We start from the raw sequence: 15,247 nt of genomic DNA, 5'->3' as shown, positions 1-15,247 counted from the left end.
GCAAAATCACCTATTAACCTCTTATTCTCCCAACTTCTTAAAAGCTGGAGAGGCGATGGTTCTGATGCAGCAGGAAAACCTTAGCTGGATCTCCCAACACTGGGCTATACTTTGGTGGCAGTTTCTCTCTGACCTGCGCTCAAGGAGATCAAACCAGTTAATCCTAAAGAAAATCCACCCTGACTATTCATTGGAAGGACTGAAGCTGAAGCTGAAACTCCAATACTTTGGCCACCTGATGCAAAGAACTGACTCACTGGAAAAGACCCTGATGCTGGGAAAGAACGAGGGCAGGAGGAGAAGGGGACAGCACAAGATGAGATGGTTTGATGGCATCACCGACTCAATGAATATGAGTTTGAGCAAACTCTGGAAGATAGTGAAGGACAGGGAAGCCTGGAGTGCTGCAGTCCATGGGGTTGCAAAATGTTGGACATGACTAAATGACTAAACTCAACGGTGTTGAAGCCACAGGGAGCAGAAACATCATAGTCCCTTGGCCAGCTAGTTCTCTGTCTCCTTGCTGGAGAGGTAGAGCTCACATCTTCAATTTCCCAGCCTCCTTTTGGTCCAGGAATGTTGGTTTCAATGGCATCTCAGTTTCCTGCAGGGCAATTTCTAGACTTTTCTCTAGCCACCTGACCTAAAGATGAATTGACATCATGATGATTTTCAGGAGAAAAGGAATGAAGTCCATGCAATTCAGCAAATATGTGACAATGTCTCCTTGCATAGTCACACCCAGTTAATTTAACTCCATTTTACTTGTCAGCTACCAGGCAGCAGGCCAGAGAAAGATCCCAATGATTAGCTTAGAAGCAACAAGTATGCCTTTTGGAAACATAAGAAACACTTACCCCAACCTCTGGGGGGGGATCCTTGTGTTCAGGTACAACACTGGTTCGAACCTAAGGAGAAAAAGAAACATTTTCTGTATCACTTTCAGAAGTAGAAACCAGTGAAGAACCACGTTCAGAGTAGAAACCCGTGCAGAAGCATCATATAGGTGTCCTTTTCATTTTCCTTTATCTGGCATCAATTCAGACTCTGTGGTTAATCATTACTGAAGGTACTTGTGTATAGTTTCCACCATGGGCAGCTACGAAGCTGTCCTTTTATAGTTCCTGAAATTCCTGATGTCCCTAAGTAGACAGAGCTGCCTGAATCCTCAGCTCAACACTCCCTGTCAAATACAGAGATATCAGGGCTTTAGGTGAATCACTTTTAATTTCCTGGAAAAGCAACCTTCATTCAGCATTCCAGGGAAAGAACAGAGTGACCTAGAGAATGCTGTTCCATGCATGCTTATACATATTTATTCTCTGCATAAGAACCAAGACGCACCATCCTTTTAGGATATCCCTCCCACTTAAGAATTCTCAGCCATGTGGATTCACCACTGCTGCGGGGGAACCTGCTCTGGCTCCTGCAGGACACTCTGGGTCAGGTCCGGAACCAGTGCCCCTGCAGGTTGAACTACACCTGTAGGAGACCCAGAGCCATTTCAGGAATCACCACCCCCAAGGGCAGATGGATCTGCAGCCACCATCCCTTCCAATATACATCATCAACCCGCTCCTTCATCCAAACTTTACTTTCCGTCTCTGGTCATTGTTTGTGTTACAGTTTTTATTGTTTTGTCTTTCATATTATTTATAGCATTGTAGATTTTGTGTTTTAAGTTTATAATAATACAATTTAAGCCTTTTTAATATTGCCATTCAGGAGCATTAAACGCACTCATGATACTGTGCAACCATAATAAAAAAAAAAAAAGAAAACTGAGAGTCTGAGAGGCTGTGTTCCAGGCTGAAGTACTCATTTTGGACTGCCAAATAAAATATAATTCTAGAAAAAAAAAAGAAATTAAATATTCATATAAAAAAAAAAAGAATTCTCAGCCAAATTTTGAGATAACCACATCCAGATTCATCTGAAAACTAATTCTCAATGGTGGAAGAGAAAAAATGATGGTAGTGGTTTAGTTGCTAAGTTGTGTTCGACTCTTCTGTGACCCCATGGCCATTAGCCCACCGGGATCCTCTGTGCAAGAGATTTCCCAGGCAAGAACACCGAAGTGGGTTGCCATTTCCTACTCCAGGCGAACTCCCCAACCAAGAGATCAAGCCCCTGTCTTCTGCATTGTAGGCAGGCTCCTGCATTGCAGGCAGATTCTTTACCACTGAACAACCAGGGAAGCCCCACAGAGGAAAATAGTAAAAAATAGTCATCTGGGGAAGATTTTCTTATGTTTCAAAAGCATTCCAGGTGAAAAAATCAACTCCTTACATAATAAGGAGACATATTTCTTCTCCTGAGTGGTGATCCTCAACCCTGGTTGTACATTACAACTACCTGAGGCCCGTTCAAACTATCTTGTGTTCTTTCCTGACCCAGGATGTTGAGTCTGATGTACTGAGCCTATGATTCTCTGTTAAAACTTTTTTCCAGATAAAAAGAAATCACAATTATCTTTCTCACTTAAGAAAAAGCTAGTAAAAGCAGGAAGAAAACATAAATCCTAAATCTACTATATCTAAATTTACAGCAAAGATGTGATAAACAAGTTAAATGAATACAGAGCAATATACAAGAACACTGTGCTTAATTGGAGAGTAGAGGGCTGGTAAGACAGATGGGAGACAGGAACCCAGGAACATATAATGGATCAACGTTTTAGGGGGTCATTTAAACAAAATCCCTTTGGAGGTGCAGCAATGGCAATCATATTCTTTGTTTCTTTATGACAGATCCAGCATTATCACTTGCATAATTTGTCAGTCATTACAAGTCAAAATTGTTCACCAGAGCACAAAATAATGACAGGAGAGATCCCAACAGAGTAAACAACATAATTTACAGAACACACTCAACTCCAGATTTCATGACAGAGTGCTCACTAGTTAAGAGCATTTCCAGGCTGGTGGTTGCATTAACATTCTTCAGTCCAGAATGTTCAGATATACCTTCAGTCTCGTTATCTGGAAATCATTAGCTGGCCTCAAAGGATAAGGAAACTCAGAAACTATATATTAATACATGGCAAGCTGTAATGTAATATGTGTGCATGTATGTACATGTACACTAAATATAGTATGTGTGTGTATATATACATGTACATGCAGACTATATACTAGAAATATATATAGTGAATATTCACAAATATGCAACCCATATACACATATACATATGTGTATATGTATCATCACTTTAGGAAAAGATTTGATATCCAAAAAGCATTAACCAAGGAGATATGGTTGAACATAGAAAGAAAGGAAAAGAAGTAAAAAAAAAAAAAAAATAGTGAGAGTAAACATATATAGGACTGCATAAAGTGAGCACATGTACAAATATATATAAATATATATACACTATGCAATATAATGTTGGACAAAGGTATAAAAATACTGACAATCGTTGCAACATGGTCGTTAAACCCCTAACTTATACTGATTTTATCAGTAGAACACTTATACCTTATTAATACGAATAACCTGCATAGAGAAAAAAAGATTCTTAACCCCAAGTTGCAAACTATGAAAATGTCTAAAGCTATTCACTGACCAGTTTGCATATTAGTGTGTGTGTGAGTGTGTGTGTGTGTCTCTGCCTGTCTGTCTGTGTGCATATGCACAAAGGGGAGGGAAAGACAGAGTGAACTTCACTTTACATAAAGAAGCATTTTTAAAAAGTATATGTACTCCCATTTTGAGTTTATTTTTGTGTATGGTGTTAGAAAGTGGTCTAGTTTCATTCTTTTACAAGTGGTTGACCAGATTTCCCAGCACCACTTGTTAAAGAGATTGTCTTTAATCCATTGTATATTCTTGCCTCCTTTGTCAAAGATAAGGTGTCCATATGTGCGTGGATTTATCTCTGGGCTTTCTATTTTATTCCATTGATCAATATTTCCAGAAACTATAAAACTCCTAGAGGAGAACATAGGCAAAACACTCTCCGACATACATCACAGCAGGATCCTCTATGACCCACCTCCCAGAATATTGGAAATAAAAGCAAAAATAAACAAGTGGGACCTAATTAACCTTAAAAGCTTCTGCACATCAAAGGAAACTATTAGCAAGGTGAAAAGACAGCCTTCAGAATGGGAGAAAATAATAGCAAATGAAGCAACCGACAAACAACTAATCTCAAAAATATACAAGCAACTCCTACAGCTTAACTCCAGAAAAATAAACGACCCAATCAAAAAATGGGCCAAAGAACTAAATAGACATTTCTCCAAAGAAGACATACAGATGGCTAACAAACACATGAAAAGATGCTCAACATCACTCATTATCAGAGAAATGCAAATCAAAACCACTATGAGGTACCATTTCACACCAGTCAGAATGGTTGCCATCCAAAAGTCTACAAATAATAAATGCTGGAGAGGGTGTGGAGAAAAGGGAACCCTCTTACACTGTTGGTGGGAATGCAAACTAGTACAGCCACTATGGAGAACAGTGTGGAGATTCCTTAAAAAACTGGAAATAGAACTGCCTTATGATCCAGCAATCCCACTGCTGGGCATACACACTGAGGAAACCAGAAGGGAAAGAGACACGTGTACCCCAATGTTCATCGCAGCACTGTTTATAATAGCCAAGACATGGAAGCAACCTAGATGTCCATCAGCAGATGAATGGATAAGAAAGCAGTGGTACATATACACAATGGAGTATTACTCAGCCATTAAAAAGAATACATTTGAATCAGTTCTAATGAGGTGGATGAAACTGGAGCCTATTATACAGAGTGAAGTAAGCCAGAAGGAAAAACATAAATACAGTATACTAACGCATATATATGGAATTTAGAAAGATGGTAACAATAACCCGATGTACAAGACAGCAAAAGAGACACTGATGTATAGAACAGTCTTATGGACTCTGTGGGAGAGGGAGAGGGTGGGAAGATTTGGGAGAATGGCAATGAAACATGTAAAATACCATGTAGGAAACGAGTTGCCAGTCCAGGTTCGATGCACGATGCTGGATGCTTGGGGCTGGTGCACTGGGACGGCCCAGAGGGATGGTATGGGGAGGGAGGAGGGAGGAGGGTTCGGGATGCGGAACACATGTATACCTGTGGCGGATTCATTTTGATATTTGGCAAAACTAATACAATTATGTAAAGTTTAAAAATAAAATAAAATTAGAAAAAAAAAAAGTATATGTACTTCATATTTTCCTGTACCATGGCACGTTTAAATCACAAGCGGAACTCTTAATTTAGAGGAACTTAAAGACAAAATAATAAACCAATTTTAAATTTTATAAAGTCATATTTGTATAGGAAATGTTTGTTTAAATAAGTTTATATGTAGAGTTTTTATATATTTAAGATCAATACCACTGATGTGACAGTATATAGGTTACAAATCAATCATGCTTTTTTTACATAATATACATCTGTCTTCACAGTGAAAACACTGGGTTTGTCAGTGAATAAGGTCCCATTCCTTCTCTTGGGGACTTTAGAGTCTAGTGGACAGCATAAATGTATGAATAATCCAGGACAATGTAGTAAGTTCTAAAATGAAAATGTGGGTACATTCCTGTCTTAATGCAGAGTGAAGAGTAACTGATGCAGCCTGTAAGCATCAAGAAAGGCTTCACAACAGAGGAGGTCTGGGTTTTGAACAGTGAGTAGGAGTTTGAGGCAAAGGAGAAGGCAGCCAAGCAAAGAAGGTGTTATGTAGCAGGCATGGAGTCATAAAAACCCATCTGTGTTTGGAAAAGAGTGAGTATTCAGAAGATACTGTAACATGGGTCCTCTAAGGACACAAGAGTCAACTCTGTTTGGGGAGAGAGATCAATCTATCATGTTATGGAACTGGAGTTGTATACAATTTCTAGACAATAGGAAAAATTTTTTTAAAGTATTTATTTATTTGGCTGTGCGAGGTCTAAGTTGCAGCACATGGATCTTTGATCTTCACTGTGGCGTGCGGGATCCTTTGCTGTGGCATTCGGGATCTAGTTCCCCAACCAGGGATCAAACCCAGGCCCCCTGCATTGGGACCACAGAGTCTCAGCCACTGACCATTAAGGAAGTCCCCTCCTGGATCATTCAAACTCTGCCCAGAGTCATGTTGGGAGATTATTTAACCTCCTTTTGCCAGTTTTCTTTTCCCTTTACATCAGTTATCTCTAACATGCGGTTAATAAGAGACTCCATAGGTGGTTGTGAGTGAGACATCTTCCCAGCACTTAGAACAGTATGTGACACAGAGAGGAAAGGAGGAAGAAACAAGAGAGAAAAAGGGAAGGAAGAAGAGAGAAAACTGTGGGGGGTGAGAAAAAGAAAGAGAGAAGGAAGAGATGACAGAGAAAAGATGAGAGGAAGCAGAGAGACAGAGAGACGGAGATAGGACTGAGAGAGGAATATGTCACTGAAAAAAAAAAAAAAAAAACCCATAAATAAATCTTGGACAGATTTAGCAGAGACCTCTTGGTGAGAAAGGGATGAAGCAATGACTGTCTCTATAGCATCTGGAATATTCCAGTTCGTCAGCAATGTCATGCCTCCTGAGATTTTCTGGTCTTCTTTATAAATTCATTTTTCCTTTTTTGGTCTTATTAGCAGTTCTTCGCCCTGTTTTGCTTCACCATACCCCTCCCCAATCCCCTCCTGGGACATAAGAATGTCTGCCTGGCTACATATTTAAAGTTCTTACCACTTCCTTTTGTCTGGACTTTTACGATATCAACAAATAAAGCAAGAAAGATCAATTTCTAGGAGTGGTCATGTAGAAAATTATATATTCCATCTTGAATATTTCTTAAGATTCCTGTAAAACAAATTCATTTCCTTCTCTATCAACTTTATAAGCTCAACCTTCTACATACTAAATTTACCCAGAAAAAAAGGAAACAAAGGAAAATCAGGTAGCAGATAGTGAGTGCCACCCTTTCATCAAATCCTCATCGACTCATTCATGAGCTAATTGTTCAATTAAGAGGCCACTTGGGCTACCCCTGCTGTAGCTGAATAAAGCACTCCACAACTTGATATAAGAAGCTGTTCTTAAATGAGTCACCCTTGTTACAAAGAGCCTAGGCACACCCCCTAAGCATAGGAGGAGGGTGATTGCTGTATTTTTTCGTATGTGAATGGTGGTAGGCTATTGTTAGGTATCCAGATCCACGGAAGAAGAGGCCATGCACCAAGGTGTCCAAGCCTGGACTTCACTGGTAGGTGAGGAAGAAGCAATCTTTCCCTGCAGGGTCTCAGCTGGAAGGAAGAGGGGAAGGTGTTGGCAGCAGTGGAGAAACACCCTTGGGACAAGAGGAAAACCCAGATCCTTTCTGCAGGCTATTGTCACATCCAGGAAGGTCTCTTGTAACCAACGCATCATTGAAACATACCCTTTTTTCTAACAAAAATGTTACTATAATTCTCTGTATCTCAAATTAAAATATATAAAATCATCAGATTTACTTGTTCCACTTGGAATGAGATAAAGAATAACCTTTCTATAATAAACACATGGAAACCTGATCACACAGAAATGTCTGGCTCCCCTCTGAGTCCTATACAAGTTCACAAAAATGCACTGTTTTATAGGCAAAGAGATAGAATATGGCTACCTTTTAAAAATATTGTTTTTTTAAAAAGCTAACAGAATCTCAGAACTGGAAGCAATTTTAGGCATTATTTATTGGGCAATGTTTCTTAAACTCTAGCATACACAGTCACCACTCACTGATCCGCAGTTGGTTAGGCGGATGGTCTGAGGGCCATCCCTTAAAGCTTGTTACAGAAATGCAGAATCTCAGGCCCCTTCCAGACATATTGAAAGTGAAGTATTAGTCACTTAGTCGTGTCCGACTCTTTGTGACCCCAGACTCCTCTGTCCATGGGATTCTCCAGAAAAGAATACTGGAATGGGTAGCCATTCCCTTCTCCAAAGGATCTTCCCAACTCAGGGATCAAACCAGGGTCTCCTGCATTGCAGGCAGTTTCTTTACAGTCTGAGCCACCAGGGAAGCCATCCTGAATCAGTCTTCATTTCATTAAGATCCCCGGGTAATTCATATACCAGCTAAAGTTGGAGGTCTAGCCCATCTAGTCAAAGCTATGGTTTTTCCAGTAGTCATTTATGGAGAGTTGGACCATAAAGAAAGGTGAGCACCGAAGAACTGATGCTTTCCAATTGTGGTGCTGGAGAAGACTCTTGAGAGTCCCTTGGACAGCAAGGAGATTAAACACGTCAATTCTAAAGGAATCAACCCTGAATATTCTTTGGAAGGACTGATGCTGAAGCTTAAGCTCCAACACTTTGGCCACCTGATGTGAAGAGCCAACTCACTGGAAAAGACCCTGATGCTGGGAAAGACTGAGGGCAAAAGGAGAAGCAGGACGGCAGAGAAAGACATAGTTAGATAGCATCACTGACTCTATAAACATGAATTTGAGCAAACTCTTGGAGATAGTGAAGGGCAGGGAAGCCTGGTGTGCTGCAATCCATGGGGTTGCAAAAAGTCAGACACGACTTAGCGCTGAACACACACACTAGAATGCTTACGAGTGAAACAGCCACAGATGCCAATGGTAGATATTCATTTGCACCTAAAAATGCCTAATAAGGAAGGGAATTTGTCTTCTGGTTATGAAGGCACTTAGTAATTTTCTTAAATGTCAAGCATCTATAAAAGCTCCAGATACTATCTGTTTCAGAAATATCCTTTCCTTTGTTATGCTTTGCTGTATCATGCTATGGAGGAGAGGCTGCTCTGGTCATCAAGTCAGGGATTGATTTGGGACAGAGATGGGCTAGAAAAACTCAGTGTTTCAGGCTGAATCCCTACCTTCTACCCCTAACTTCTAACCCTTCACTCCCTGACCCAGTCTCAGTTTCATATTCTGAAGCCCTAATCACAGCACCTTGGGATGACTACAATTGGAGATAGGGTCATCAGGTTTAAATGAGGCCACTAGGACGGGGTCCTAATGCAATAGGACCTGTGCCCTGATGAGAAGAGGAAGACACACCAGAGGTGCAAACACAGAGGGATGATCCAGTGAAGAATGAGCAGAGGACCTCCCTGGTGGGCCAGCGGTTAAGACGTAACCTTCCAACGTAGGCAGGTGCAGGTTTGATCCCTGCTCAGGGAGCTAAGATGCCACATGCCTCGTGGCCAAAAAACCAAAAACAGAAGCAATATTGTAACAAATTCAATGCTGACTTTTAAAATGGTCCAAATCAAAGAAAAAAAAAAATCTCCAAGGAGGGCGGTCAACTGCAAGTCAAGGAGAGAGGTCTCAGAAAACCTCATCCCTGCTGACACCTTGATCTTGGACTTCCAGAAGCCAGAAATGTGAGAAAATAAATGCTATTTAAGCCACTCAGTCTGTGGCACTTGGTCATGGCAGCCTTAGCGAACTAAGACACTCAGCCTATCTGTGTTGTAGGGTATGGCCCTCAGTGGGGAGCCTAATTCGTCTTTGCTCCTCAACCCTTGAAAGGATGCTAGAGATTCTCAGATGTCTCAGTGGACCACTTTTGCACTGGATCTCAGCTTCAGCATCTGTCTTTAGAGACAGAGCAGCCATGCATTTGAGTCCCTTTTGGTCTCTAAGTTTGTTATTTCAGCTACACATGAAAACCCGAATCTGCTGGGTTCTGAGCCAGCCGGCTGCCTTGTGTTCAGTAAAGACAGATGCTCAGGCTTCCAGCTACAGAGAGAAAATCTGTTCATTGCCCCCAGGTGAGAAATGGCTTTTTAGTCGCTCAGCATCAATTCACCACTCCCTCTAGGACTGGGGCTCTTGCTTGGTTTTGGTCCCTTTGCCTGGTTCCCTAAACACTGTGAAATGGTGGGAGGTTTCACTCTGCTTTTTTTTATAAACCTTTGGCCTGGTTCTTTGGCTCCTGCCAGGGTCAGGATTCAGTGAGTCTCTTCTGAGAAAATAATGACCATTAATTTGAGGACTCTCAAGTCTCAGTTTCTCACACCATCCAATACAACTCCTGAAAGCTCAGCTAATTTCTCTTTCTCTGGGCAGCAGCCCTCCGTCCAGGTAAATTCCTGTTCTTTAGCCCACTCTAGAATCACCAAAGGCCTGGGGAGGAAAATACACACGCTCCTGATAGCTCATCTCTGACAGGTCCTCCTTTCATTTTTCTCTTGAATCTGCCTGCAATTTAGGAGATGCAAGTTTGACCCCTGCATTGGGAAGATCGCCTAGCAGAGGAAATGACAACCTACTCCAATATTCTTACCTGGAGAATCCCATGGACAGAGGAGACAGGCAGGGTACTGTCCATGAGGTAGCAAAGAGTCAGACATGACTGAGCACGACCATATTAGTTGTTATTACTATCGTGGCTTGATGATGTTTTCAAACATGACTTTTGTAACATTTGACTCATTTCTATGTGGTGTCAGAGAGAGTTGCTGATCCCAGCTACCACATCGTAACCCAACTAAATTTTTTTTTTTTTTCTGAAAGCTACTGCAAAGCTAAGGAATCTTCCAAATACACAATTACAAAATGACAAAAAAAAAAAAAAAAAAGATCAACAGAGCATAGTAATTAAATATGTTTGGAGAGGGAAAGGGATGCCATTATATGTTGGTCTATTGAGTAAAGTGAAAGTGTTAGTCACTCAGTTGTGTCCAAGTATGTGTGACCCCATGGACTATAGCCCGCCAGGCTCCTCTGTCCATGGAATTCTCCAGGCAAGAATAACTGGGGTGGGTAGCCATGCCCTTCTCCAGGAGATCTTCCTGACCCAGAGGTCAAACCCACATCTCCTGTGCCTCCTGAATTGCAGCCAGATTCTTTACAGTCTGAGCCATCAGGGAAGCCCTGTCTACTGAGTGAAGTCTTCAGTAAACCAGTTATAAATGGATAACTGCAGGTAGCTCTCTTAGTAAAAGCAGTTAATTCTGAATCCTGAACACTATCCAAAAAGGATCCAATAAGTAATGAGTGTGACTTGCAATCCTGGCCTTTGCTGGGAAAATGTGATCCTCTTTCACATGTCAAAATGTATCATGTACATGATGTACACAAGAACATTCTAGAGATTTCCAAGCAAAAAGAGATCACAGTGAGAAAAATGTAAACACTCTTAGTTTGGATGCATCTAATCTTAGAGATGTTCCAGAAAGAGACTCACAGACTTACGAGCTTAGGATTGCTGGGGGGAAGGACTGGGGCCTGGGGAAGGGACAGTTAGGGAGTTTGGGGTCGCCGTGTACACACTGCCATATTTAAAATGGATAACCAGCAAGGACCTACTGTACAGCACATGGAACTCTGCTCAGCGCTATTTGGCAGCCTGGATGGGAGGGGAGTTTGGAGGAGAGTGTATACATGCATATGTATGGCTGAGACTCTGGGCTGCCCACCTGAAACTATTGCAACATTGTTTGTTAATCTGCTATACCCCAATACAAAAAAAAAAGAAGTATAAAACTATAGTAGAGGATTCCCATGTCTCTAAGGCAGTGATGTTCACACCACAGACTTCTGGTAACGTGAGTCCCTTTATGCTTAATTGGTGGCTCCTTAAGACTGTTAATTTCACCAAATGAATGTGACATTATACTAAATTCTACCAGTCATATAGGAGTTATGTGGTTCTTTACATTAATGGCGACTGAAAACGTGGCTCTGGAGTCATATAACTCTGGGTAACCCTGCCATTATCCACATTTTATACCGTTTCCCTTTCCAAATCTTACAGAGATCTATTATAGGCTGGTAAAAAAAAATTAAAAAAAGTACTGAATAGCCAAAATATCTTTAGACATTCTCTTCCTTTGTTAGAGAGTTACTGAAAAATATAAGCTCTGCTGAAAATAAGAGACGCTAAAACTGAGGTCTAGTTTTCATGAAATCAGAAGAAGGTCTCTCTATTGCTGTTCTGTGAGTAAATCCTTCTGCCTTTCAGACTCTACTCCTGGCTCCTCCGAAAAGGGTCACCAGGCTAGGAAAGGCAACACTGGTCAGAGCCCATGGGGTGTCCTGCACTGCATCTCAGAGTCAAGACTTGCCCTGGGCACTCACCAAAAACAAACAGGACAAAATTCCAAAAAGCTGTACAATTTAAGGCCAAAGTTCTTTTTGTGTGTGTGTGTGGGGGGGGTGTATTGGCATATATACATTACTCTGTATAAAGTAGTTAACTAGTAAGAACCTACTATATAGCACAGGGAACCCTACTCAATGCTCTGTGATGTCCTAAATGGGAAGGAATTCCAAGGAAGAGGGGATATATGTATATGTCTGGCTGATTCCCTTTGGTATACAGCAGAAACTAACATAAAATTGTAAAGCAACTGTATTCCAATAAAAAATTAAACTAAAAAATAGATATTTAGCTATTTTTAAAACAGAAATAAAGAATAAAGGACTCTTTATACCAAAAAAAAACAGAATATAAAAATGTGTTTGTAGGCACCGAAGATATTAACTAATAATCTGCTAAATAACCGCTCATTATAGTTGAGAATTCAACTCCTGCTGACTTCCAAAGCCCCGTATGAGAATATTAACATTTCAGGACACAGATCACTCAATTCAAGTATCATATATCCATATTAATAGCTTTTTGGTAAGGTCAAACGTCCATCACTGTTTTCATTTCCCTTCCTCTATTTCTCCACTTCTCCAACATACAAAAATAGTTGTACCATCATTCTGAAAAAGGAAAAGAAAGTCAATGGGAGCTGATCTCTTGATAGCAGCACGAGACCTAGGTTGACCTGGGTTGAATATGTGCTACCCTAGAAACTTTCTACCCTAGAAAGAAATATACAAATCTATAATTGATAAAGAAGGATAAGAGAATCAATGGAAGTAACTATTTCCTTGCCCTATGGGTAAAGTATTTCAGAGGCACATGTATCTTTTTTTTTTTTTTTACTTGTATTATCTCACTTAATTCCTTAGTTCTGGGTTATATTATTAGTCTCTGGCCCATTTTATAGATAAGAGAAGTCAGATTCAGAAAACTGGAGTGATTTGCCCACTTCAGTAGCAAGTTACAGCTCAGATTTGAAATGCTCTGCTTAAAGCATCTGCATCCCTTCCATGACAGTGTGCCTTTTCTGAGCCCAGACTGGTGGTGACTTTAATCGTCTTCCCTAGGGCTGCTTAATGAGTTTTAAAAACCAAAAATCTATTAGCCTCAGGGAATAGAAACAGACACAATTCATCACATTACCAGACTCAAAAACACCATCCTTAATATATTAACAGCCCCCAGTTAAGACCAGAGTCATGAGTTAATGAATGAGTCATTAGACAGAGAACAGTAATATCAACACAAGCACATGTCTATTAACATGTTGCTCAGTGAAAGTCAATTAGTCCCAGCACTGTAAAGGCTAAATAATTTCTAGGTAGCTTTAAAATGAAATTATTGTGATATTGCTTAGTATTTTAAGAGTTCATTTATAACTCAGTCTTTCGTAACCCCCAATCAAAAGAAGATCACCAAGCCCAGAGTAAAGAGCAATTGATTGATAAGATCAATTCACAAAGTACATTTTTTTCAACAAATTGGAAAAAAGTGGTGTACACAGACACAGAGAGAAGAGGCTTTTACTGTATCTACCCAATGAAGTGTTGTGATCATCTCTTCTATTCTATTATCACAACAGTATCTTTCTCTATGGAATTCCACCGAAGTATTGGATTGGCCAAAAAGTTCGTTTGGGTTTTTCTGGATAAGGTTATAGAAAAATCTGAACGAACACATTTTTTGGCCAATCCAACATCTAATAATTTATTCAGTCATTAGGTCTCAGTATTGGCTGCACTTGACAACCACTTGGAGAAGCTTTAAAGCTTTTAAAAATTCTTTACATTCCTTTAATTAATGGTTTCTAATCACTCAGAATTGTTTTTCATTGCTTTCCCTTCTCATTCACTCCACAAACCACCTCATGAGATAGCTGAGGCTAACACCTGAGGTTCCTTTCAATCTGCCTGAAAACAAAACTCCAAAACAAGTTAAGTTTCTCCCCAGGTTACGGGGCTGCTCCATAAAAGGGCTAGCATTTCAACACAAATCTGTGTTCTGAAACCAGTGTTCTCAACCCCTCCATTGCTGTGTTGTGTGCAGCTTAGGCTGAAATGAGAGTTCACATCCACGACAGTGGACTGAAGGCAACGTAGAGAAACTGAAACAAAACTTTGCAGTTTCTCAACAGCAGAGGGAAATGTGACTGTGGCACCTCAAACTGGGATGAGGGAAGATACTTCTCAAAGAAACACTATTATGAAAGAAATAGAGGAAAACAATAGAATGGGAAAAACTAGAGACCTCTTCAAGAAAATTAAAAGATACCAAGGGAATATTTCATGCAAAGATGAGCACAAGAAACAGGAGAAATGGTATGGACCTAACAGAAGTAGAAGATATTAAGAAGAGGTGGCAAGAATACACAGAAGAACTGTACAAAAAAGATCTTCACGACCCAGATAACCATGACGTTGTGACCACTCACCTGGAGCCAGACATCCTGGAATGTGAAGTCAAGTGGGCCTTAGGAAGCATCACTACGAACAAATCTAGTGGAGGTGATGGAATTCCAATTGAGCTATTTCAAATCCTAAAAGATGATGCTGTTGAAGTGCTGCACTCAATATGACAGCAAATCTGGAAAACTCAGCAGTGGCCACAGGACTGGAAAAGGTCGGTTTTCATCCCAATCCCAAAGAAAGGCAATGCCAAAGAATGTTCAGACTACTGCACAATTGCACTCATCTCACATGCTAGCAAAGTAATGCTCAAAATTCTCCAAGCCAGGCTTTAGCAGTATATGAACCATGAAGTTCCAGATGTTCAAGCTGGATTTAGAAAAGACAGAGGAACCAGAGATCAAATTGCCAACATCCACTGGATCATCGGAAAAGCAAGAGAGTTCCAGAAAAACATCTACTTTTGCTTTATTGACTATGTCAAAGCCTTTGACTGTGTGGCTCACAACAAACTGTGGAAAATTCTGAAAGACATGGGAACACCAGACCACCTGACCTGCCTCTTGAGAAATCTGTATGCAGGTCAAGAAGCAACAGTTAGAACTGGACATGGAACAACAGATTTGGTCCAAATCGGGAAAGGAGTATGTCAAGGCTATAAATTGTCACCTTGCTTATTTAACTTATATGCAGAGAACATCATGAGAAATGCTGGGCTGGATGAAGCACAAGCTGGAATCAAGATTGCTAGGAGAAATATCAATAACCTCAGATATGCAGATGACACCACCATTAT

General features: G+C 40.5%; 1 protein-coding gene across 4 annotated transcripts in view; it reads right to left on the bottom strand.

Moving 5' to 3' along the window:
- The window catches only part of INPP4B (inositol polyphosphate-4-phosphatase type II B), a 455,375-nt gene that overhangs the window by 292,307 nt on the left and 147,821 nt on the right, over positions 1–15,247 (bottom strand). For all 4 annotated transcript variants that reach the window (XM_024977565.2, XM_059876249.1, XM_024977564.2 and 1 more), the window contains exon 6: positions 858–908. In XM_024977565.2, coding sequence (XP_024833333.1) covers positions 858–908 — 51 coding nt within the window. The remainder of the gene's footprint in view (positions 1–857; positions 909–15,247) is intronic.

The sequence above is a fragment of the Bos taurus genome, chromosome 17, assembly GCF_002263795.3.
Source record: "Bos taurus isolate L1 Dominette 01449 registration number 42190680 breed Hereford chromosome 17, ARS-UCD2.0, whole genome shotgun sequence".
Classification (NCBI taxonomy): Eukaryota; Metazoa; Chordata; class Mammalia; order Artiodactyla; family Bovidae; genus Bos; species Bos taurus.
The sequence above is the reverse complement of the archived record's forward strand: the minus strand, read 5'-3'. Positions and strand labels throughout refer to the sequence as shown.